The sequence below is a fragment of the Carassius gibelio genome, chromosome B6 (genome assembly GCF_023724105.1).
Source record: "Carassius gibelio isolate Cgi1373 ecotype wild population from Czech Republic chromosome B6, carGib1.2-hapl.c, whole genome shotgun sequence".
In the NCBI taxonomy this organism is placed as follows: Eukaryota; Metazoa; Chordata; class Actinopteri; order Cypriniformes; family Cyprinidae; genus Carassius; species Carassius gibelio.
In genome coordinates, this window is record NC_068401.1 from 26,808,574 (window position 1) to 26,834,347 (window position 25,774).

A 25,774-nucleotide genomic window follows, 5' to 3' on the forward strand; every position below is an offset into this window, starting at 1 on the left:
CTCAAGACATTCATCATATAATGTAAATAAATAAGGATCCAATAGTAATTACATAAAAAAAATATAAAATCTGTATTATTATTATTAATGCTTAGACAACAAAAGGTAAACATAGCCAAGAGATCACATACAAATCCAGAAAATAACCAATAATTCATATATACACACATACATTAATAATAAATTAAAAATTGTAAAAAAAGAAAAAAACAGAATGTGAATGTCGTTTCAGAGACATTACAATGAGATTCAAGCAATCACAAACAAGGAAATCATCTAAATGCATGAGTTTTGCATATTATATATATATATATATAATAAATGGGAAAATGTTAATAATAATACTGTTAATATTAAATATAATAATAAAAGATCGCTAGACTTTGTTAGGTATGACATCACAGGTGCACGCTCATCTTCAGTTCGCTGTTCTTCTCACGCGCTCTGTCATCGGCCACGCGCCTGCGCGACCCCATGACCACACGTGACGTCAGACAGCAGCATGGCGGCCAAGGTGACTCTGGCGACTCCTCGTTTGACTGAAAAATTGCGTTTACGTTTCTTAACAGTCGACTTTTAATTACAGTTGCTGATTTTTAACCGCAGGAATGCTAATAGATGCGTAAATGGGTGGAGTAGAGAATATGATAAACGTTTTTAACGGACCGGCGCGAGCATCACTGAGCTTATCACTACACTCCCGCTGAGACTTAGTGTCTGTGAGGATCATAAAACCATAAAATATAGCAGAATTGTGTGTTAAACAGCATTAATCAGCTCTTTAGTGGGCTTTTGTGTTGTTAGAGATTGGGTTTGTACTCAGGCGTGTGAGGATCATGTTATGTGGGTGAAATTGTAGAGACTCTGACTTCATGTGTGTTTGTGTGGAGTAACGTTACGTTAATTACTAACTTATTTTGTTGTTTGTTAAAATTGGGTTCATACATTATGTGCAAGGTTTGTGTGCCAGAAAGTCCCAATAATGTTAAATGTGCTCTCAAACCCGTAAAGATCGTTTGATATTTAAATGAGCATTTAGAAATAAATGTCTCAGTAAATGTCTCAGTAAAGCCTCGTCATCTTTGAACTTGGTGAAAAACCTTTAATCGATGCAGGAAGAGCTCTAAAACAAACAATGCATTTCACTAAATATTGTGATGGTTTTGTGGGTATAAATATAGATCACAGCTTTTAAGATTCTCAATTCATCTCTATAGAAATCAAGAAACCTTATTGTTATTCTGTGCTGTTGTTGTTTTGCAGGTGCAGTTAACCAAAAGGGCCGACCCTAATGAGCTGAAGGTCATCTTCCAAAAGGTAAGTTTATTCTTATTTTGTTGTAATGTCAGGTTATGCTGTTTTTTTTTAGCTTCATTTCATTTTAGTTTCATTTTAGTTCCACTGTTATCCATTCCTGTGAGAAACCGGGTCTGCAACTTTACAAGACAGTGTTGATAGTGTCATGACTTTGCCATTAGATCTTTATTTGCTTTAGTGGCCATGCATTTTTAATTGGCTCTCTATTATCTCCTTTTCCCCAAAGCGAAATCAAATGCTTGGGAAAGTCTAGACTTTTGTGTGTGTTTGTGGGAAAGCAGTTTATAGTGTGTATTCTTTATTTTCAAGCATGGATGGGGAAAAAGTTAGTTTCTCATTAAATGTCAGCCAGGGCTTTCATATTGGTGTAGTGAGATCTTGTGCGTCTGTCAGCTGAGAGTAGTTGTTTCTTTGGCTGCGTTCATTCACTTAGGTGTCTGGTAACTCGGCGACTTGCGTGCAATGTTGCTCTATTAATAGGCCTCAAGTGTGTGAGATGTATGTTTGGAGGAAGACCTGAATGTCAGGGCAATAGATGGATGAGTGAAGAATGTCTTGATAAGGTCAGGGGGCATCTCGCTTTAGTTTTTCATATCCGGTTTAGCTGCTGCTGATCAAGACTGGGAAAAAAACTCAAGTGCCACATGAATGTTGATTGTCACCTTTGTACATTTGTCCACTTTGTAAACAAATACAGTTTTAGCTTGCATATTGCCAACACAGTTATTTTGGAAGAAAGCCAGCGTTTTTATTTTTGCATGCTTCAGACTTGTATGTGCCATTTATTTTCAGGTTCTTTTTTATTCTTCATGCAAATAAATCATACCAAACGCCCAACAAATGAGGATAATACAAATGAGGAGTTAATTTGCCAAATCAGATAACTCTGTTTTTAAAAATGTTCAAAAAAATCATGTTTGTTTGTTAATAAAATACAGCTAACTAACACACAATAAAAACATAACACAATAAAAAAAAACATGATTTAAGAAAATTAATAAAAGCGGAGTTATCTGTTCTTGCAAATGCACATTAATTATGCTTCACATCCACACAGATGCTGTTACTGTGTTTGTGGTGTTTTTCCTCAGTATGCCAGTGTGGTGGAAAAGGATGGGGAGCGGTACATGACACCCAATGATTTCGTGCAGAAGTATTTGGGCCTCCACACACAGCTCCACTACAATCCTAAAACTGTGCAGCTGCTCGCCGGTGTGGCAGACACTACAAAAGATGGGTGAGACAAACATCCGGTTTAGTTTTTATTTTTTTTCTATGTATTTTTTCTGTATTTCAATTATTGTTGGTTTGATATGAAGCTTAAACCGTAGCTCAGATCTAGAAATTCACCCACTTTCATTAGATTCATTAGGTTATGCATATTTTTTTAGTTTTTTTTTTTGCAGTAGAAGCCAGATGCATATTTCAAAATGTACAAATTTCTGTACTGCACGTTTTGGGTCTGTAAGATTTTGTGCAAGGAAGGAGGCTGTATTTATTTGATCAGAAATACAGGAAAAGTGTTAAATTGAGACATTGTTACAAATTTAAAAAAGCTAAAATATTATTGCAATAAAAATATATTGTAAGATGCAATTAATTTCTGTGCAAAGATGAGTCTTCATCATCATTCCTCCAATCTTCAGTATCACAAGATCCTTCAGAAATAATTCTAACATGCTGATTTGCTGCTCAAAAGCAGTGTGTGTGAAAGAGATTGCAGAATGACCACAGGTTTGTGTTTTCAATGTTTCTTCTGTTTATTTTTTATCCATTCAGTCTGATCTCGTTCCAAGAGTTTCTGGCCTTTGAGTCGGTGCTGTGTGTTCCTGATGCCCTCTTCATCGTGGCCTTCCAGCTGTTTGACAAGACAGGCACTGGATGTGTGTCCTTCGGTGAGAACAGTATTGACTGTATAGAAATGTTTAGCCTTATTTAAAAGTAACTTCAGTATTTGTACATGCTGACATCAAACTCTATTGAAACCAGTTCAAGGTATAGAATTTGTGTGATGTATGGAGATTACTATGTAGGTCGTTCCAGTTCATTCAAACAGCTTAACCTGGGACACAGAGAGACTCATTTATGCACATGTTCTCGTGTTCAGAGGACTTTTAAAACCCTGTCAGTAATGTTGCAACGCCCGTTATCTGAGCATATCCGTGTGTTTACAGAGAATGTGCGTGATATCTTCAGCCAGACCACCGTACACCATCACATCCCCTTCAACTGGGACTGTGAGTTCATCCGCTTGCATTTCGGCAATGACAGAAAAAAAAGTCTCAGCTACCTGGAGTTCTCCCAATTCCTGCAGGTACCACACCCAGACAATTATACACACTCAGAGTCAGGGCCGGCCCAGGCTCTGTTGGTGCCCTAGGCAAGATTTTCAAGATTTTCTGTTTAAGACAAAAAGGCAACAAAATAAAGGCTACATTTTGTAATTATTGTTAGTCTACCATACCCATGTGTTTCATTTAATTTTGTGCATACAGTGGAAAATGACATACTTAAACTTAATTATTTCATTTTATAAATGTTAGATTATAGACATTTAGACACTTTTTTGGTGAATTAAAACCAAGCATTAATGTAACTGAAATTAAATCATTACAGAAGATTACATTTATTGTAAAAAAATAATAATAATAATAATAAAGTAAAACTAAATAAGCAAAACTCAAGCAAAAACGTTCCACAGTGTCAGTGTTGCCAGTTAAGATGTTCTAAAAAAAAAAAAAATAATTCAAAATACTACATAAACATCACAAGCTAATACAGTCATCAGCTAATGATTTTTACCTGCTCCTCTTGTTTGCGTCCCTTCCTGTCTTGTGCCTCTAATTTTCTTTTTTTCTTTTTCTTTTTTTATAAATGATACTTTAAGTGCACATAAATGGCTAAACTATTTGTGTCAAGCATATTTAATGAGTTCTGATCATGTCTTATGTCATAACGCAGAAACTGTTTAAATAAGTTCAATATAATGTTGTCAAATCGTATTTTTGTTGACGTCAATTATATATATATATATAATATATATAATATATATATATATATATATATATATATATATATATATATATATATATATATATATATATATATATATATATATATAATTTATTTATTTTATTTATTTATTTTAAATGATGGAAATCATAATATTACATCTCTTTTGTACGCTAATGGAGTGAGTCGATCGCGCGGCCGATAAGGAGTGTGTTTTGTTTGCATGAGTGTTTTTCCCTCCCTCCCTGTTTAGTTTAGTCTACTCCATTGCGTATCATGAAACACGCCCCCTTTCACATCATCTAATTTACAGAGAGAGAGAGACAGATTGATTCGGTACAGCGAATTTCTCTGAGCAGCAGGCCACTGTATAAGTTCACTTAAAACATAACCGACATTTTGGAGCCCGACTGGAAAACACAATAGCCCCAGGACGTCGGGCTAGCAATTTTGCGAGCCCTGCACCTCAGATCTATCCAGTTTGTGAACCATTGGTTTCCACACTGGTTTCGTTCAACAAAATAACTGATTATTTTAAAAGATTGACTCAAAAGAATCATCTGTTCACGTATCGGATCATGAGCTTGTATTATCAAGTCAAAGATAATCTATTATTGAACATCTTGAATAAATAAAGACTTTCATCTTTCCGAAGAAACCCAAGATAACAGTAAATACAAGATAACAGGACTTAACGACTACAGACCTGTGGCTCTAACGTCTGTCGTCATGAAGTCGTTTGAAAAACTGGTTCTGGGTTATCTGAAGGACATCAGTGGGCCCTTACTGGACCCCCAGCAGTTTGCTTACCGAGCAAACAGGTCCATGGATGATCCAATCAACGGGGGATTGCAGTTGCACTTCATACTGCAACATCTGGACAAAACAGGGACTTATGTGAGGAGCCTGTTTGTGGACTTTAGTTCGGCTTTCAACACCATCATCCCAACAACCCTCCAGACCAAACTGACCCAGCTCTCTGTTCCTAGTTCTATCTGTCAGTGGATCCCCAGCTTTCTGACAGATAGACAACAGTTAGTGAGACTGGGGAAATTCATGTCAAACAGCTGCACCACCAACACTGGCGCCCCTCAGGGATGTGTTCTCTCTCCTCTGCTCTTCTCCCTGTACACCAATGACTGCACCTCTAAAGACCCCTCTGTCAAGCTCCTGAAGTTTGCAGACGACACTACAGTCACGGTGATGAGTCTGCTTCCAGACGAGAGAGGTTGAGCAGCTGGCTGTCTGGTGCAGTCTTAACAACCTGGAGCTGAACAAGCTCAAAACAGTGGAGATGATCGTGTACTTTAGGAGAAACCCCCCTGCACTTTCCCCACTCACCATCATGAACAGCACAGTGACTGCAGTGGAGTCATTCAGATTCCTGGGAACCACCATCTCTCAGGACCTGAAGTGGGACAATCACATTGACTCCATTGTGAAAAAGGCCCAGCAAAGGTTGTACTTCCTTCGCCAGCTGAGGAAGTGTAACCTGCTGAAACAGTTCTACTCAGCCGTCATTGAGTCTGTACTGTGTACTTCAATAACTGTCTGGTTTGGTTCAGCAACAAAATCAGACATCAGAAGACTACAGAGAACTGTTTGGACTGCTGAAAGGATTATTGGTGCTCCCCTGCCCACCCTTCAAGAACTGTATACATCCAGAGTGAGGAAAAGGGCTCTGAAAATCACTCTGGATCCCTCACATCCAAGTCACCCAGCAGATAATATTTCTAATAAGGCCCCTAGCAGGATTTAACTGGCCCATGTTAACCAGCCAAATCTGTCTTTGGCAAATTTTCTGTATAAGTACAGCCTTTAACAAACATCTAATTTGTTCTGTCTGTGTTTGTTGTGGTAGGAGCTGCAGCTGGAGCACGCCAGACAAGCGTTCGCACAGAAAGACAAGGTCAAGAGTGGCGCTGTTTCTGCCCTGGACTTCAGTGACATCATGTCCACCATCAGACACCACATGCTCACACCTTTTGTGGAGGAAAACCTTGTGTCTGTAAGTGTGCAGCTCTCTGTGTCTGTTAGTTGTGAGGTTACTGTGAAAGGTTTAAGTGTTAGTGTCCTCTCAGGCAGCGGTTGGTGGCACCTCTCACATGGTGAGCTTCTCATACTTCAATGCCTTCAACTCTCTCCTGAACCACATGGAGCTGATTCGTAAGATCTACAGCACTCTCGCAGGGTCTCGCAAGGATACGCTCGTCACTAAAGGTCTGTAATGCTCTCCGTTTCTGCTTCATCTGCAGAATTACGTTTTTAAGTGTTATCTAATACTTTCCTTCTCTGTAGAGGAGTTTGTTCATGCTGCAAATAAGTTTGGTCAGATTACTCCTATGGAAATCGACATCCTCTTCCAGCTTTCAGGACTGCACTCCCAAACAGGGTACTCTCCTTTTAAGACAAAGACATGATCATTCACACATAATATAAGCAGCATTATCAGCTGATCATGTGTTTGTGTATGTTATGATGTGTAGACGATTAAACCTGGCTGATATCGAGCGGATAGCACCACTGGAGGAAGGAGCCCTGCCATATAATCTAGCTGAGGTGCAGAGACAGGTGAGTTTATCTGTGTAAATGGTCAGATAAGAGACTATTAGGGGTTGTATAAATGTGTATATTACTGTGGAAACGTTGTGATGTTATCTGTTAGCTTGCTTTGGCCAACACCTCTAACTATTGCAGAAAATACGCTTTCACTATTATGGATTTGTTACCACTCTTCCTTTTAGTTTGATGCCTCACATGCTTACTTCTTGCGGTCTCTCTGTCATTGCAGAATTCACAAGCGGATGTTTCTCGGCCTGTGTGGCTGCAGGCAGCGGAGTCAGCGTACAGATTTACTCTGGGATCCATCGCTGGAGGTTCGAGTCTATTATGACTTCTGCTCATTTCTTATATTAAAGACCACACAAAATGAGTACAGTTTACATATTTCATTATGGCAAAGGAAGATAATAGCAGGATGTGTCAAGAGGGCATTCCCTTTTTTTAGTTCACATGGTTTGTTACATGCAGAAAGTGTTAGGAAGGAGAGACATTGTCTTTCTGTAAGATGAGTTGTTGGTCTGTTTTTTAAATATGCATTGCATTTTAAGTTAATTGTCATATTTTATGAGAGACTTCAATGCTTAGAGAAACTGTCTGGAAAACACTTATTCCAGTTTCCTTCTTTAAAAGAGGTCTGCCAAAAGTGACTGTAAAGACATTTATAATGCAACAACAGATTTCTATTTTAAAATAAAAACTGTTCTTTTGAACTTAATATTTTTTTTTAAAGGTATGACAGTTTGCACAAAAAATATTAAGCTGCACAACTGTTTTCAACACTGATAATCAGAAATGTTTCTTGAGCGGCAAATCATCATATTAGAATGATTTCTGAAAATCATGTGACACTGAAGACTGGAGGAATGATGCTGAAAATACAGCTTTGATCACAGGAATAATTTAGATTTTAAGATGTTACAGTAGAAAACATATATTTTAAGTTGTAATGGTTTTTCAAAATATTACTGTTTTTATAAATGCAGCTTTGGTGAGCATAAGGGACTTTCCAACCCAAAATCTTTGAATGATAGTGCATTTCTGTTTTTATTTCAGAAAAACAATGTTGTTTTCCATGGCCTCTTTAAGTGCAAAAGATATGCTGTTGTCATCGGATAAGTGTAAATGTACTTGAGTGAAATGTAATTTGTCCTGTGTGTGTGTTTATAGCCACGGGTGCCACAGCCGTGTACCCCATAGACCTGGTCAAGACACGAATGCAGAACCAGCGCTCCACGGGCTCCTTCGTAGGAGAGCTCATGTACAAGAACAGCTTTGACTGCGCCAAGAAAGTCCTGCGATACGAGGGCGTCTTCGGCTTCTATAGAGGTTGGAATCGTCTTAAGCTATGTTTGTCTTTATGTTCCTTAACCTTGATCTTCTTTTTTCCTACTCCTTTCTTTGTCCGTATCTGTGTTTTCCCCATCAGGTCTAGTACCTCAGCTCATCGGAGTGGCTCCAGAAAAAGCCATCAAGCTCACTGTAAGTGTCATTAAACATCTAGACATAAAGCGGTTTCTGAGCAGATTACAGTGAAGCCAATCACACGAGTGCCTCTGTGTCTGTCTTCCAGGTGAATGACTTTGTGAGAGACAAATTTACCACTAAAGATGATACCATACCTCTGGCTGCTGAGATTCTCGCTGGTGGATGTGTGAGTATGAGAGAATAATCAGAATATTTCAATTTACAACATTTTTTCAGACCCTAAACTTTTGAATTGTGGGTTATGTTGTACTTAAATGGCTAAATGTTGTGTCTTTCCAGGCCGGTGGGTCACAGGTTATCTTCACCAATCCTCTGGAGATTGTTAAGATTCGTCTGCAGGTGGCTGGTGAGATCACTACAGGCCCCAGAGTGAGCGCGCTCAGCGTAGTCCGGGATCTTGGCTTTTTTGGCCTGTACAAGGTGGTGAAATCACTAATTTTTCAACTGGTTTATCGAACAACAATTGCCATTGTGACTGCTCTTTATTCTTGAATTGCTTTTAAGATAAGGTCAATACTTACATGTTACTGGTTTTCCTCCACAGGGTGCGAAGGCTTGTTTCCTGCGTGATATCCCCTTCTCTGCCATCTATTTCCCCGTTTATGCTCATACAAAGACAAGTATGGCGGATGAGGATGGGAGGCTGGGTCCTCTGCAGCTGCTGACCGCTGGAGCCATCGCAGGTCAGAACATGTCTCACGCTTGACACTGTGTGCTTTCAGTTAAAGACTTGTGTGCGAGTGCGTGTCTACTTTGCACTTGAGTTTATCCTGTTCAAAAATCTGTGCTGTGTGATTAATAACAATCAAAAAAACAATTTTTACAATTCAAAATGCATTTTTTTTTCAGTGTAAAATGACTGAAGAGTACTTATTTTACCTTTGTGAAATGAAAATTCACCCCACATGTATGTACAAGCAAATTACTGAGCAACTAATTTTTGCCATTGTAAATTTGAATCAAAATGTCTGAACTTGATCTTCTAAGAAAAAGATGACTTTATTTATTTAGTCCTCTTAAAATCCATCTTGAATGCAAGCTTGTATTCATCTGAAAATCATAATTTCCCTTAAAGCAACATATATGGAAGAATCAAGACTAGGTTTTCTGTTTAAGATCAGAGATTTTCTATCTTGAATGAATAGATGTCTGGATGATTTTATTTTACAGGTGTCCCGGCTGCTTCGCTTGTCACCCCTGCTGATGTGATCAAAACACGACTGCAGGTGGCTGCTCGCGCCGGCCAGACGACTTACTCTGGAGTGATCGACTGCTTCAGGAAGATCTTAAACGAGGAAGGCTTCCGCGCTCTGTGGAAGGGAGCTGGAGGTGCGCACACACACACACACACACACACACACACACACACACATGGATATAACTTCAGTCACATCCACACACTCACTCACAGCCCTCTCTCTCTGTGTTCTCTGTAGCTCGTGTCTTCCGTTCCTCTCCTCAGTTCGGTGTGACCCTGGTGACCTACGAGCTCCTGCAGCGATGGTTCTATGTTGACTTCGGAGGACAGTAAGTATTGATCACGTTGAGCACACTTTTTACTTCATGAAGGCAGGAAATGTTAAGAAACGTGTCTCGCAGAGCATGAGGACATGCCTTTAACACATAGATCTGATGGATGAGCTACATTCATAAATACCATAAAAGTAGTCATAAACAGCTGTTTTTACACATCACCTGAATTCTGTATTATTTTGCCAACAATCCAGCTTCAAACAATTGAAATGGTTAAAATGTTAGATTCTTCTATTGATAATATCCACTACTCTGGAGTCAGTAAGTTTCTTTTTGAAATAAATCAAGAAATGTTTCTTGAGCAGCAAATCAGCATTTCAGAATGATTTCTGAAGATCATGCGACACTGAAGACTGGAGGAATGATGCTGAAAATACAGCTGCACATCACAGGAATAAATGACATCTCGTGATATATTACAATAGAAAACAGTTTTAATTTAAAATAATATTTCACAATATTATTTTTTTACTGTAGGCCCCTTTTTGATCAAATAAATAGTCTAGTAACTACTTTATTTTTTCATGTTTTAAAAAAAAAAATTATGCATAGAATGATCTATTTTAAAGGACTTTTCTGTTAATGGTTTTCTTTTTCTTGCACATAAAATATTTGAAGTAGGCCCTGAGAAATCCCCACTATCTCTTTGAGAGAGCAATGCTGGGTAAATGTCTCAAATCACTTTGTGCTCAGTTTGACTTGCATGACTTCAGAGTGTAGGGTTTTAGAGAAAGGGTGTTGTTGCACTTGATAAAGTATTTATTTCCGTTCTCAATTAAAGCTGAAAAATATTGCATGTTGAGTCACATTGGATAAGCATCTGCTGTAAGAAAAAAATCTCTTCTCTTTCCTTCTAGTCGCCCTTCTGGTTCTGAACCAACACCCAAATCCCGGATCTCTGAGCTTCCTCCCGTCAGTTCTGAGCACGTGGGTGGTTACCGTCTTGCAGCCGCCACCTTCGCCGGCGTGGAGAACAAGTTTGGACTTCACCTGCCCAAGTTCAAATCCTCTGGGGTCGTGGCCATTCACTCTGAAACGCCCAAGGAACAAGCCGGCAAATCATAAATCATGCCCCGCCCACCACGGCCTTGTCCTCCAATGGCTGCATGCCTCCCTCCCGCAGTACATTTGCCTATTTTTTTCACATTTTTTATTTTCTTTCATTTTGTTTGAGTTTTTAGGTGGGGGACATGGGAAATTATACTCGTTTTCAGAGTCTTGTTGCTGTAACCCATAGCAGTGCCTCACCGGTTGAAGCTCATAGTTACTGTGTTTTCTGAAGCACAGGGTAGACGTCTGCCACACCGATCGAGACCTGAAGCGACACGCACAGTGAAATACCTAACAAGGGCTCTAGAGAAGTTCATCAGCCACTGAAACGAAAGCTAAAGAGCTTTTCATGAAACACTCCTTAAAGAGAAACCATGTACTGTCAGTTTTGTGTTCCTCTGCTCCCCAAGATGCACATTCGCTGCTTTTGAGTTTTCTTCTCGTGATTATGATGTATTGATGTGACCGAAGCATGCCGTAGCGCTCTTCATTTGCTCAGTGGGCTTTGCGTAGCTTGCACATGTACTGTATATACATGTACATCTCATGCACAGAGACATGTTTCTCTCTTTCTCTCTCTCTCTCTCTTCGTCACACTGACCGATGTACAGAGGTTTCAGAACTTGATCGATTGATCAGAGCAATCATTGTTGACTTGAAATGTAGAAAATTATTTAAATGCATTTCATTGTATTTTAATTAAATAAATCAACGGTTACATTTTATTTCAAGTTTGTGAAGGTTTTATTGAGTTTATTTCTGCAAGCTACAAAAGAGGTCAGTGATGAAGTGAACTGGTGAAGCTGGAGGACCAAACACACGTGAGATCAAAAACGCATGCACAAATCACAGCTTCTAGCAGAGGAAATATTTTTCATACGGATAGACTTGTTTTTGGACTTTGCTCACTGTGCTTTTGAAAGTCCAATCATATTACCATCCAAATGAGGGAATTTTAACCAAATATGAATAAATGTGCATCTAAAATATAAAAAAATGAAACGTTATTTATATTCATTGAGTAAATTAACCCATTAACTGTGTATGGGTATTAATCAGTAACTAATAAATTGTTCATAATAATTTAACAATCAATCATTAGCCAAAAGCTATAGACATTTCGAAGATTTAAACTTTAATTCTATTTATAACATTTTCTAGAGCTGGAAGCATATAGATTTAAAAATTCCCTGATCATATCTGTTTTTTCATGACTGTGGGACCCTTATGAATTTGTTCAGATGTCAGATACTGAGGTGAGTATCCAGAGCTTCCTTCATTTCAGAAAAACAACATTTATAAGAAACAGACAAGCGTTGGTAAAGAATGTTTGTCTTAATTTGACTTTATGGACGGATTACGTTTTTTATTTTTTATCAAGTATATTTTATTTTAGTTGTTCTGAACCATTTAAAGCCGCAATATTTTAACTCTTCCCACCAAACACGAAATGCTCCGTTTCTACTGTTATACGCTAGGGGCGCTATTATGCTTATGAGGCTAGAAAGTGCGTTCAACAACAACAGACCATGAAGACGCAGAAAGGAGTGATCCCAAATCTATGCATATGAAAAATAATGCGATCACCAATGCTAACCGAGTGAAATATCAATCCAGAATGTGGTAACCTGTGCAAACTTTGGGATTACTGATGGATGTAATCTAAACATTTTCTCCGCTTGTTGCTTTTTTATGAATCCTACCTATATATCAAGTGTTGATTGATGTATTGTGTGTTTAGATATACATACAACAACATGTTCTGGGGGCTGTGAAATTATAGTGAAGTTCAGCAAAATCACTGACGGTGGCTGGTAACTTTTTTTCAAAAACACTGGCAGGGAAAGAGTTAAAGTCCAGATTACATTTACATAACATCCATAAAAAACTACTAAATGCTAACATTTGTTAGAAAGGGAGCTATTTCAGGTCTTATACAATGTCAAGAAAATACATAAATTACATAAATACTACTAAAATCCACAGATAATGAGTAAACTGAAATATTTTAAACATTTTGTAAAAGCAGTCGCATTATTGTCAAATTACAAATAAAATATGTAAAATTACAGATTAAAATGGTAAAAACACATAACGGTTAACCATTAAAAGAAAAACGTGTTAAGTCAAATGAATGGTAAAATAACACCGTCTAATAGTCTAAATATGTGCCAAAGGGAAGTTTTAAGTTTGAAATGTGAATTGCCACTAATAAGCTATTACTAAATATAATGTAGAAAGTTTAATTTTCTGTAAAGCTGCATTGCAATTATTTGCAACATGAAAAGCACTATACAAATAAACTTGAATTAAACTGAAATGCTAATTAAAAGGACCATGGTTTTTCTCCAAGTCCTTTTCAAATGACAAATCATGGGACATTTTTAAAACGGATCTAGAGATTTCTACCGATGTTTTGCAAAGGCAAAAAAAAAAAAAAAATATTCAGTCGTAAGTGCTGGAATAAACAAGCACCAAGAGGGTTATGCTTTGTGTGCTGGAAGATTGTGGATACGTGTGTGTGTGTGTTATAAAATTAGCTTTAAGGCATTCAGAAGAACGGAGTTACATGATTAAAAGTGTGCTGATTCGGTTTTTACAAACGCGTGTTCAGTCTCTATGAGCTAAAAACAAAATGCATTGTTAAAAAGTTATAAATAATCCAATAATGTGAACGTTTATCTGGGGGGAATCTAAAAAAATATCCCACCTCTTTAAAAGCATATTTCTTCTGTTACTGTAGTAAGTTACGTTAGTGTCTGAAGTTACTGTACAATAGTTTGCATACTGGAAGTGTTTCCCTTTCCTCCAAATCAGCCTCGAATCCTACAAATAGATAAAAACATTCAAACTCCCACCTGATATTTTCTACTTTCACCAACCAAACCCGCTATGATTAGAACTCCAAAATGTTTCGTGACACTAAGTGCTTCAATTATTAATAGCAAAGTCTTGCTTTCTGAAATAATCCTTTTGTCTCCAGAATAAAAAAAAGAGTGTAAGATTGTTACTAAAGTAACTTCAGAGAGGGTGGGGATATGCAAATGCAGGGGGAACGTCATTGGTCAGCAGGGGTTGCTATAGTGATCATGCAGCCAATCGCTGAGCAGCCAGTTCCTCCACGTCTTCGCGGTTCTCGTTGATTTCGGTGAGCGTGAGCACGAAGCGCGTCCACTCGTCCTGCCGCGGCACTGAGATTTGCTGTAGAGAAGAGAAGAAATGTGTTTTAATGACAGACAGCGGCTGCAGAAGTTCTTTTAACTGTATTTAATTGCATCCTCACCTCTCCGACGTCATAAATGTGCACCTGGCCCTCAGAGTCGCCAACAGCCACCTCTCGTCCCGACTGAGTCCAGCGCACGCGGTTCAGCGCAGGGCTTCCCTCCACCGTCACGCTCGCTGTGGGAACCTGAAGCAGCAGATTATACACACAGTCATTCAGGATTCATGGATTTGTTCAGACTATGATTCTAGGAGATTTCAGTACCTCAGTTTCGTTGTTGAGGTTCCACAGGTCCAGATGTCCGACCCCGTCCACGCAGGCAAACAGAGCGGGGTGTGTGGGAGACCACATGACGTCGTACACGTAGTCTGAATTATCCTCGAAGGAGTACAGAGGCTTATTGTTCTGTCAGGAGAGACACACACAGACCAGCATTAATACTGTTGACTAAACCTATTCAATTTTGCTTTCATTCACTGAAATGAAGCAAATATTACAGTAAAAAAAAAAAAAAACTTGAGGTTTTAAGTTTAAAGTGTAAGATTCCAAAATTGCTCAAATTAAAACTGAAATAAAAATAAGGCTTATTGTTCTGGCAGTAGAGATATGATCAGACCCGTGTTGTTAATGTTACATAAAACTAAGAAAAAGTTTTCAGTAATTGAAATAAAGAAAAAAATATATAATTTAAATAAAATATAAATATTTAATGCAAAAAAAGAAAATTTTAAACAAAACAAGTACTAAACTTCCTAAAACTTCTTTAACTTATAAAAATGTTTAAACTTCCGTATTTACAATAAAACTCAAAATGTAAATATTCAATAACAACAATAATGTAAAATATTACTAACAAAAATCAGTTTTTAACTAAATCTGAGACACTTTGTTATTGTCAACTACAACTAAACCACTGAAAAAAGTGAAATAAAGCAGAGATGACAAAATACAAACATTATATATATATATATATATATATATATATATATATATATATATATATATATATATATATAAATAAAACATTTAAATCTAACAAAACTAAAAAAAATTAATCTAAAATAAAATTGGTTCAAGTACTCAAATTACTAAAACTGAAATAAAAATATACTGTACCTAATCAGAATTTTATAAAAAAAAATATATATATATATATACTAAAAAGCATATACTGTAACAAAATAAACTAACAACTAAATTGAAAATATAAAAAAAAAAATTATTAAAAATTGTACTAGTTCTAATATTAATACTTTAATACTATATAAATAATGTTTGTAGTGTGTTTAGCACCTTGTTACTCCAGAGTTTGACGGTCCAGTCGAAGGAGGAAGTGACAAATAGATGCGAGAAGTCGACTGGTCCTGCCGCTGTGTGGCAGTCGAGGCCTGTGATTGGTCCATGATGACCCTCAAACATCTCACTGATGCCCGCTTTACTACAACACACACACACACACACACACACAATGCACCAGTATAACTCACTTGTGCGGATGTGGAGCGGACACAAACAGCTGGACACTCACCTGCCGTGTCTGCAGGCGCTGTAGACCGACCCGTCCTCACTGCCCACCACAAAGTTATTGACGTCACCCAGAGGAAATGACATGGAGGTGACGGCCACTGACTTAGACTGCTTGAACACCAGCTCCAGACTGTCCTACAAACACACACACACACACACACACACAAACACACACTCAGATGCGTGACTTTGACTGGATGAATGAGAGACGATGGCTACGTTTCAAATTTTGTGTGACTTTTTTTTTGTGTGACATTTTTATATTAATGTATTTGGCTGATGCTTTTATCCAAATTGATTTCATGCTTTGTCTAGGAAAAGTCTGGGTATTTAAGATTTTTTAAATGTTTTTGAAAGGTCTATTTAGCTCTCCAAGGATGCATTAATTTGATAAAAAATTCAGTAAAAACTGTAATATTATGAAATATTATTACAATTTAAAATAACTGTTTTCTATTTGAATATATTTTAAAATGTAATTTATTCCTGTGATGTAAATCTGTATTTTCAGCATCATTCCTCCAGTCTTCAGTGTCACATGATCTTCAGAAATCATTCTGATATGCTGGTTTGCTGCTCAAGAAAGCTGTGCTGGGGTGTGGAAGGGAAATGTTCTTCACACGGTTGTGTTTTTACCTGTGGTGTAGACAGCATGTCCAGACTCCAGGAGCACATCTTGCCGTCGGTGGAGATGCTGATGAGATTGTGAGCGTTCTGCGTCCCCACCACATTCACACAGTACACCGGGTGCTGCAGACACACACACACACAGATGATTGACAGCAGTGTGGATGATGCAGATGATGCTGATGAGTCTGTGTGTGTCTGTGTGTACCGTGTGAGCCGAAGCTGAGAGGGGCGTCCTCTGCACAGGGGTGCGCTTGTTACTGCGGTTGTCCCACAGGACGATCTGCCCCGAGTACGTGCCTCCAACCAGCAGATTGGGATGAAACTGTGCAAACGCTGCTGACAGCACTGCAGACTGAACAAACACACACCGTAAGACCCTCTTCATAATGATAGATTATTACATCAGATAAAAAGATTGTATTTTAGACTAAATGACATTTAGTTTGGTATGTACCTCCTGCATTTATTTTAACTGGCAACTTATTGTATTTAATTGATTTATTTATTGATTGATTTTATTAACTTTAATTAATGTGTTTGTTAGTTTGTTTGTTTATTCATGCATCATTTTTGAACAGATTTTAATTAGTCATCCAACCATTTTCCAAACGCCTTGTGATCTTAATTAATTGATTGATGGATTTATTTTACTACCTTTAATTAATACGTTTAATTAATTCTAATGAGTCATTTATCCATGCTTCAACCCACTTGTGTCCTTATTTCTTTCTTTTAATACCTTAAATTAATAAGTTTGTTTGTTTATGCATTTATTTTACTTAACCACTTGTTATTTTTATTATTTTTATTATTTAAATGTATTTATTATTATTATTATTATTGTTTCAACTTATTTCTATTAATATATTATATAAATATATTTCTATAAATAAGTTGTGAACTTGAAGACGTGATCAGAATTATACCAAGACAAAATGATCATTTCCATTATTGACTGCATATCTTTCACAGAGATATGCCTAAAGCTGATCACCTGGCAGTGGAAGACATATTCCGGTGTGGTTTTCTTATATTTCATGTTCCAGACGAGAGCCACACCGTCGGGTTCGTGTGGAGCGTCTTCATTACTGCTGTATGACGCCGCCAGCAGCTCCGGGTACTGATGGGAAGGACAGAACGCAGGTCAACAGAGGCAAAGCTCAGTGAAATAGTCTCAAAAGCAGAGTTAGACACTTCCAGCGTGATCATGTACCTGCGGTGACCAGTCGAGACAGGTGACCACTCTGTGTTTGGACCAGCGCTCGTCTGCAAACTGTCTGTTCAGGGAGAGTTTGGCTCCAGCCTGAGACTCTCTGAAACAAACACAATAAAACAATCACAAACGACACATCACACCAACACATCTGCTGACAGATAAACACCCTCACCCCTCTTTATCCTGAAGAGCCCGTCCGCTGTAGTCGAAAAACACGTCCACCTGCTCGGAGAGAGCGCGCTCCACGATCCGAGAGCTGTGGTCAAAGAAAGTCACGAACTCCTCCGAGTGAAGAATCTGCTGTTTCTCTTCCTCCGTCAGCTCATGAGGGAGCGCTACACACAGAAACAGCTCCCTTCAGCGGTGGAAAAGCTCAGATGTATTTCATGTTTAGCTATGTCTGCGAGTACTACCTTCCTCTTCCTCTTTCTGAGAGTCTTTCTCATCTTGATTCTCCGGAGCAGGCTGCACCACTGCCAAATCTTCCTCCTCCTCTTCCTCATCTACACACAGCAGAGGAGGAGTTTAGTTTCATATGCACACTGATGCATTAAAGAAATGAAATGTGTGTGATTTACTATCTTTGTGATGAGTCTGTGTGGGCGTCTGAGTCTCTTTTGAGTACGACACCAGCTCTCTCGGCGGGAAGTCCACCTGCGTGACCTTTGACATGCCTAGTTTCAACGGGCCACGTCTGCAGAAAATACAGATGCATATTTTTAGACTGAAAAAGACTGTGGGATACTGCAATAATAAATAATTAAAAATAAATAAATAAATAAATAATAATAATAATAAAAAAAAAAAAAAAAAAATATATATATATATATATATATATATATATATATATATATATAGATAGATAGATAGATATATATCTATATAGATATAGATATATATAAAATAATAAATGATATTTGACAAAAAAATTCATTAAATAAAATTAAATAAAATTAAAACTAAATTAAAATAGTAATTAAATGATAAACGATAAAAAATAAAATAAAACAATATAATAAAAAAGGGAAAATAATTAAAAAAATAGATAAATTAATAGTTATAATAAATTATAAACAATAAAGTACAAAAATGAAAAATAGTTTAAACAATAACTAAATAATTTAAAATAATTAATAAAACATACATAAATTACAAATAAATAAATAAAAAGTACATTAGTTAACATTAATTCATTATTTAATATAAATTAATTTGTTAAAATAAAAATATAATAAGTAATTAATTTTAAAATAAATAAATAAATAAATAAACAAACAGGATGCAGGAAAACCAGAAATTCATATAATCTCATCTGCTGAGGAGTGATATAATATCCAGAAAGTCATTATGTGAATAACAGGTTTATGGGAGGCTTGAACCTGTGCAAGGATGTCAAAACTAAAGGTTTAGGGAGTCTTATGAAGTAAATCCTAAACTAAGTACAGTTTACTTCTATCCCCCAGTTTCACAGACAAGGCTTAAGGCTATTCAAAGACTAAAATGTAATTACTGATCTTAAAATATATCAGTGCCTTTGTTTTATCTCAAAATGCATATAACTTATAACTGAACTATGGCCTAATCCCATCTTAACCTAAACCGTGTATGTGAAAGCAGGCCTATAGGTTACATAAGGAACATTTCAAGTTGGTCAGAAAAGGTCAATATAGCAACAGTAGGATCAATGTCAGAATTCTTCCGAACAGGAAATAAGATTGTACAGTACATTAACAAATCATGGGTCACTCTACCCGAACTCGGTTTAATGACAAGCAGCATGAGTCTGATGGAAACAATTCTGAAGAACTTCTCTTTAATATAGTTAGAGAGCATTTAGCTAGCAATGCTAGAGGGAAATATAATTCACCTCGTATTCACACTGTTTGCTTCATCATGACTCTCCAAGCAAACAAAAACAGCAAGATTGAATGGACAAAAGTGAGGGAAGGATAAATGAAGGAGAGAGTGCAGGAGAAGCGCAGCAGGAGTGATGGTTAATGAGAGAGAGACAGCAGTACCCGAGCTGAGAGTCTGAATGGAGCAGTAGAGTAGAGGGGTCAGAGTCCCAATGAAGAGTCCTGTTAGAGACACACGCATGCAGACAGTTACACAAGAGAGAAGTTACCACTAATATACACACACACGCGCGCGCGCTTCAGGTGAGCTTCACATCCTACACAATATGAAACAGAGAAACTCACATTTGCAGTTTAATAGTTTATCTGCATGTCTGCGTTTCATATTTGTGATGGATCAAATGTGTGCAGGGGATACAGCATTGAGAAGAATTTTGAACATTCTCATGTTTTAACATTATAATAGACCTTAAAAGATTTTTTTTAGTAATTCAAAATGTGGAAAATGTATGTGAATACTTTCTGAATGTACTGTATGTGTCTTTGATATTTTGATTTATTTTTTAAACGTCCGTTTAATTGTGGTCTCACATTTTCTTCTTTTTAGTCAAATTCAAATGGTGAGAACAGTGCCAACCTGTAGAGACAAGAAATTACTGAAACTCAAAACATTTCATTAAAATGACAGAAAATGTGACAAATTATAAGAATGGAGATAAAAGATGAAAAGACGTTAAAGCACAATGATGAACACATTTTTACAGCGAAACATGAAAGAATGTGAAATACAGAGCGTGGAGCAAAGTTTAGTTGCTTATGCTTGCGTGCCAGACAACATGTTCAAATAATGATCTATGTTTTATATTTTATCATTTATGTCATGAATAACAAAGAAAAAATTGGATGCAGAATCTTTAATTTGTAAATGATTTAATTCACTTAATTATCCAAAAACATGCATTATAATCTGGTATTTTAAAGTATAAACCATATTTTAATTAAATGTCAAGCAAAAATGAGCTACATCACTGTTCAAATGTTTTGGAGTCATTAAGATTTTCTAATGTCTTTGAAAGAAGTCTCTTCTAATCACCAAACCTGCATTTATTGGATCAAAAATACAGTAGAAACTGTAATATTGTGAAAAATGGCTACAATTTAAAAGACCTGTTTTGTATGTGAATATATACTGTGATAAAATCTGTATTTTCAGCATCATTCCTCCAGTCTTCAGTGTCACATGATCTTCAGAAATCATGAAAATATGCTGATTTCTGATTACTATCAAAAGAACAGTGTTTATTTGAATGGAATGTCTTTAAAAAACACTTTTGATTAATCATTTAGTTGATAAAAATAAAAAAATCTTACTGACCCCCATTTCTTTGAATGGTACTGTATACACAGTTAGGCTGATCTAAAGGTCTCTGGTGTCAGTGCACATGTGCGTCTCACCTCGGCCCCGTGCCGCCGTCTCCTGAGTCCTGGCTGCCCGTTTCACTGGGTGTGCCCACTGATTTGGCCGAGGGGGACATGGGAGGGGGGACTAAATAGTGAAACAGACACGTATCCTCTGTTACCACACGCAGAGGTTGCACTACATGCACACACATGAGCGAGCAAAGCAAAGGGGGGTTTGAAAAAAAGGACAAAGAAAAAAAATAATATATAAAAAGCAGGTATGCAACATCAAACGAGAGCAGGGTGGTGTAATAATCACGATGAAGCAGCAAAACCAAAGGATTGAGCCAAAAAGAAGAGAAGAGAAGACAAAACGGAAAGTGGTTAATATTCATGCAGGATCCACATGCATGAAAAAAAAACATCAGTGCTCATTCCAAACCAAACCAAATTATTTCATGAAGAAAGAAGAAATAAAGAAGTAATGGATAACACTACTAAACAAACTAGCTTTATCTGAAGGTGCTAATAAACCAGCTAAACCAGATCATATCACATATGTTTTAAAGAAATTATAACAGGTATCCAGTTATCTCCTTATGATCTCATTACGATAGATTTAGGTTTTTGTGATGCATGTTTAAAGGGATAGTTGACCAAAAAATAAAAATACCGTCCTCATTCACTGAATGTTGGTAACCAAACACTTGACTGTAGCCATTGACTTCCATATTATGGAAATAAGTACAATGGAAGTCATCTGATTATTAACCAAAATTCTTAAAAATATTTACTTTAGAGCTCAGCAAAAAAAAAGAAAAAAAAAACTCATACAGGTATGAAACATGTGGATGGTGAGTAAATGATGTCAGAATGTTAATTTTTAACATGTATACATGTAACAAGTGTGTTAACATGTTAATCTGTCTGATCAACAGAAAAATGCTGAAGTAGGATACTTTTCACATGTTCAGTCCCCTGAGAGCATTTAGATGAGTTTCCAAAAAAAAGTTTTGAGTTCAGAAAGTGACAGAATATTTTCAAAGCGCTTAAAAAAAATAATTCTTCTGATATGACCCATTTTTGTCAGTAAGAACAAAGCATGCTTGTTGCTAACTCTTATTAGTGGCAAAGCCTGATCTCCCAAGCTGCTTTGCTGTGTTTCGTACCCATGGAGGCGTCCACTATCCCCATGCTCTGCAGCAGAGCCTCTGCCTCCCTCCTCTTCCTCTCCAGATCAGAGTCATCCTGCGGAGGAGACGCTCCCTCCCTCCGTCCATCCAGCTACAGCAGCAGGAGAGAGAGGGGGAGAGAGAGAGAGAGAGAGAGAGAGAGAGGTTGTTTCAGTATAACAAACACAAGACATCAAATCACTGCAGTTTAGGCCCCAGCTCACCTCTTTCTTCTTGCGCTCTTCCTCTTTCCTCTTCTTCTCCTCTCTGATCTGAGCCAGTCGTTGTTTCTTTCTCTCTAACTCTGCTTTCAGCTCACTTTTGTCAGACATTCTGCAGAGAGATTTAGATCAAATCTGGGTCTCGTGGTAGTTATATATGCAAAAAAAAAAATTTAAATCCTTTGGATGCCTTTATTGTTCATCGGTAAATCCTAAAGACTTGGGGTATTAATTGATACATCATGCAATTACAAAAATGAACAGGTAACTCTTTAAAACAGCACATTATAAGAAATGTTATTTACTTGCTGCTGCTTATATTTCTGTGTTTTATGATTTAATGTTGCAACTATAATTATTAAAATTATAAATAATTATAGCTAGTGATATTTTAGTATCTTTGAAACATTATTACATATTTGTGGATTTTTTTTAATTAGCTTTTATTTTTTATATTTTGTTATCAATTTAATTATAGTATTTATGTGTGTTTTTGTCATTTTGATTAGTTCTTTTTATAATGGTTCTAATTTTGGTTACATGTAATTATAACCCTGACCATCCTAATGTTGCATCTGTTGTTTTTATATTACATGAGCAGTCTCTAGTGGTCATTCAGAGAATATCACACACATCATTCTGGACCACACCACACCCATGTCATTTTTAGTCTCTTTCAATGTAAGCTGCTTGGATTTATTGAGTCGGTTTTGAACAATGATAATGCCTGTTTGTTATTTAAAGAGGTTTAATAAAGGTTTAAAAACAAATTCAATAAAATAATTAATGTCAGAGGAATTACAGAAGTCGATTTATCAGATGACTTTTCAGCTTTCCTATCAATTTTAATATATTCTCTCACACGTAGAATACACTAGAATCTATTTAAAATGCACATCTGTGCTACTTCAAAAACAGGAACTGATCTAGAATTGCAAGAGGTTCTAGTTCAATTCTGAATGACACACATCCTTGTTTTCAGTACACTTGAAATAAAATATTAAGAAATCAAAATCAAATCTTCATGATAATAAACGTAGTACATAATATAAAACGATGTTTTTTTGATGTTTACTGAAAGACAGCTCCGTGACCATGTAGCCTGAGAAGAGAGGCTACACACACAGACACACACACACACACACACACACATACACGCACACGCACACGGGACACTCCTGTAAATGTCCCGGATGGTCAGTCAATATGGCTGCATAGCCGGTGAAAGCTTGCAAACTAACACAACACCAGCACAGTTTGTAATCATAATTAGTCATGAGGTCATTAATGACTTCAATGAGATTGTTTAAACTGCGCGCTCAGGACCGTTGATCTTTTAAATACATCATCTGTCTAGTTGCATCAGCTGTTAATTTACTTTTCATTTTAATCCAAACCATTTAAATTGATGTTTTAAAAAAAAAACACCGCGCACGAGGAATACATTTTGCGCTTTTATTTTAAATTAATTTCAGTTTTACTGTCAACGTTATGATATAAATGACAGATAAAGCGCGCACACGTCAGACGGCCTCTCGCGAACCAATGAAGAAACATCGCCATTAAAAACGCACAATACTGCAGTCAAACACTGGAAACACTACTGATTTATAAAGAACAATAGTATTCTTACCTGAAATAATATGTTAGCAGCTCTGGAGGATTATTTTTCTGTCAGCGGACTAATAACTTATTATCCTCTTTCTCTTGTTGTGACGGCAGCGCTGAGTCTGGGATGCGGCTACGGGTGCCGTCAAGTGCTTTTCTCAAACACAGCGGATGACGCGTTTCATAAAGTGACCGCTAGATGGTGACCGCTTTCACTTGATTAGTGATGAACTCCACTGCCTTTTGAACACAACACAAAACCTACCTCGTTTCCTGATGCAGAGACTTAATAAAAAGTTACATCTAGTAACAAAATAACTTAAAAAATAACATTTAGATACAAAATGAAAGGAAATCCAACAAAAATTGACAAAATTATTAAACATGTTAAATAAGATTTTGGCATCATTAACTCAATTGAACAATTATTCTAAGAGTAAAGGCCAGGGATAGTAGGCAGAAATGGAAATTTAAAAAAAAAGAAGTAAATAATTACTGAAAATAAAGGATAAAAACAGCAAGAAGTTTTAATTTAAATTGGCGGTTATTAAGCCTATTAAGAAACCAAAACTAGATCCTAGTGAACTGGCAAATTATAGGCCAATTTCAAATCTTCCATTTACATGTAAAATTTTTGAAAAAGTTGTGTCTGCTCAATTGAACTCCTTCCTGCAAAAAAAAAAAAAAAAAAAAAAAAAAAAAAGATCTATATGAAGATTTTCAGTCAGGTTTCAGGCCCCACCATAGCACAGAAACTGCACTTGTTAAAATTACAAATGACCTGCTTCTTGCATCAGATCAAGGCTGCATCTCATTGCTAGTTTCACTTGATCTTAGTGCTGCGTTCGACACCATAGATTCTGGTAAAAACAATTTTTTCTTTGGATTACTTAACATACGATCGCTTTCCACTAAAGGACCCCTGGTGTACGATCTGCTGTCTGACCGTGAGTTTGACTTTCTCTGTCTAACTGAGACATGGCAGAAACCAGACGACTTTTTCCATCTAAACGAGTGTGTTCCCCCAGGATATAGTTATGTTTGTAAATCTCGTGATACGGGAAGGGGAGGGGGGCTAGCAATACTTTATAAAGAGAAATTGAAAGTATCTCAGTTAACTCTATCTACATATTCTTCTTTTGAGTCAATTGCCATAAAAATCAATGGTGCGATTCCAACCATTCTCATAACTATCTACCGCCCCCCCAAGAGCAATAATGCCTTTTTACCTGAATTATCTGAACTCTTGACTTATCTATGTTCCATATCTTCAAATGTTATCCTTCTGGGTGATTTTAACATTCATACAGATAATGTCAGTAATGCATTTACAAGCGAATTTTTATCATGTTTGGATTGCTTTGGTATACAACAATTTAACACACTGCCCACTCATACTAAGGGGCATATTCTTGATCTTGTTTGCTGTTCTGGTATAACACCTTTTAATTGTACTGTTTCTGATCTATCCATATCAGATCACTTTCTGGTCTCATTCTGTGCCAAACTGGCCATTTTTAAGGTAAACCTGTGTCGCCCGATTACATTTCGGAATATTAAGAACATTGATTTGCCTACTCTTGCTGATGAACTTGCCATCTTTTCCAGAAAATCTGATTTCACTACTGTTGATGAACTGGTAAAATATTACAATGATGGACTGAACATGCTTTTAGATGAATTCGCACCCGTGAAAACGCGAAGGGTTTCATTTGTGCATTCAGCTCCTTGGTTTACACCTGAACTGCGTGAACTTAAAACTAAAGGCCGTAGGTTAGAGCGGCTGTACATCAGGTCTGGCCTTACCGTTCATAAAAACATGTATGCTGAACATATTCAATATTATAAAAATGCACTGACTACAGCTAAATCCGATTACTACTCCAATGTAATTGGAGTTAGCAATGGGAACTCTAGGTCACTTTTCTCGGTGGTAAACAATATTCTGAAACCACCTGATT

General features: G+C 36.9%; 2 protein-coding genes across 6 annotated transcripts; one reads left to right on the top strand and one right to left on the bottom strand.

Annotated features, from left to right (window-relative positions):
• Window positions 1-404: 404 nt before the first annotated feature.
• On the top strand, window positions 405-11,684 carry slc25a12 (solute carrier family 25 member 12). 2 transcript variants are annotated; one of them, XM_052558835.1, is made up of 18 exons: window positions 405-514; window positions 1,264-1,317; window positions 2,409-2,554; window positions 3,097-3,212; window positions 3,492-3,631; window positions 6,191-6,337; window positions 6,411-6,549; window positions 6,628-6,721; window positions 6,816-6,900; window positions 7,121-7,205; window positions 8,059-8,217; window positions 8,318-8,370; window positions 8,462-8,542; window positions 8,656-8,796; window positions 8,921-9,059; window positions 9,547-9,705; window positions 9,813-9,903; window positions 10,767-11,684. In XM_052558835.1, the coding sequence occupies exons 1-18, from the start codon at window positions 503-505 to the stop codon at window positions 10,972-10,974; spliced, it is 2,049 nt and encodes a 682-aa protein (XP_052414795.1). In that variant the 5' UTR covers window positions 405-502; the 3' UTR covers window positions 10,975-11,684. The 2 variants fall into 2 exon arrangements, with proteins under 2 accessions (XP_052414795.1, XP_052414794.1); XM_052558834.1 differs by lacking the exon at window positions 405-514 and adding an exon at window positions 807-1,165.
• On the bottom strand, window positions 11,680-23,989 carry dync1i2b (dynein, cytoplasmic 1, intermediate chain 2b). Of its 4 annotated transcripts, none has more exons than XM_052558837.1 (17): window positions 23,839-23,989; window positions 22,209-22,317; window positions 21,982-22,096; window positions 20,867-20,957; window positions 19,574-19,633; window positions 18,134-18,249; window positions 17,969-18,058; window positions 17,728-17,890; window positions 17,553-17,652; window positions 17,334-17,459; window positions 16,545-16,691; window positions 16,346-16,459; window positions 15,711-15,844; window positions 15,476-15,620; window positions 14,447-14,587; window positions 14,243-14,368; window positions 11,680-14,160 (listed from the first exon to the last, which is right to left on the bottom strand). In XM_052558837.1, the coding sequence occupies exons 2-17, from the start codon at window positions 22,314-22,316 to the stop codon at window positions 14,047-14,049; spliced, it is 1,890 nt and encodes a 629-aa protein (XP_052414797.1). In that variant the 5' UTR covers window position 22,317; window positions 23,839-23,989; the 3' UTR covers window positions 11,680-14,046. The 4 variants fall into 4 exon arrangements, with proteins under 4 accessions (XP_052414797.1, XP_052414796.1, XP_052414798.1 ...); XM_052558836.1 differs by having other exon boundaries at window positions 20,867-21,008; XM_052558838.1 differs by lacking the exon at window positions 19,574-19,633 and having other exon boundaries at window positions 20,867-21,008.
• Window positions 23,990-25,774: the final 1,785 nt, after the last annotated feature.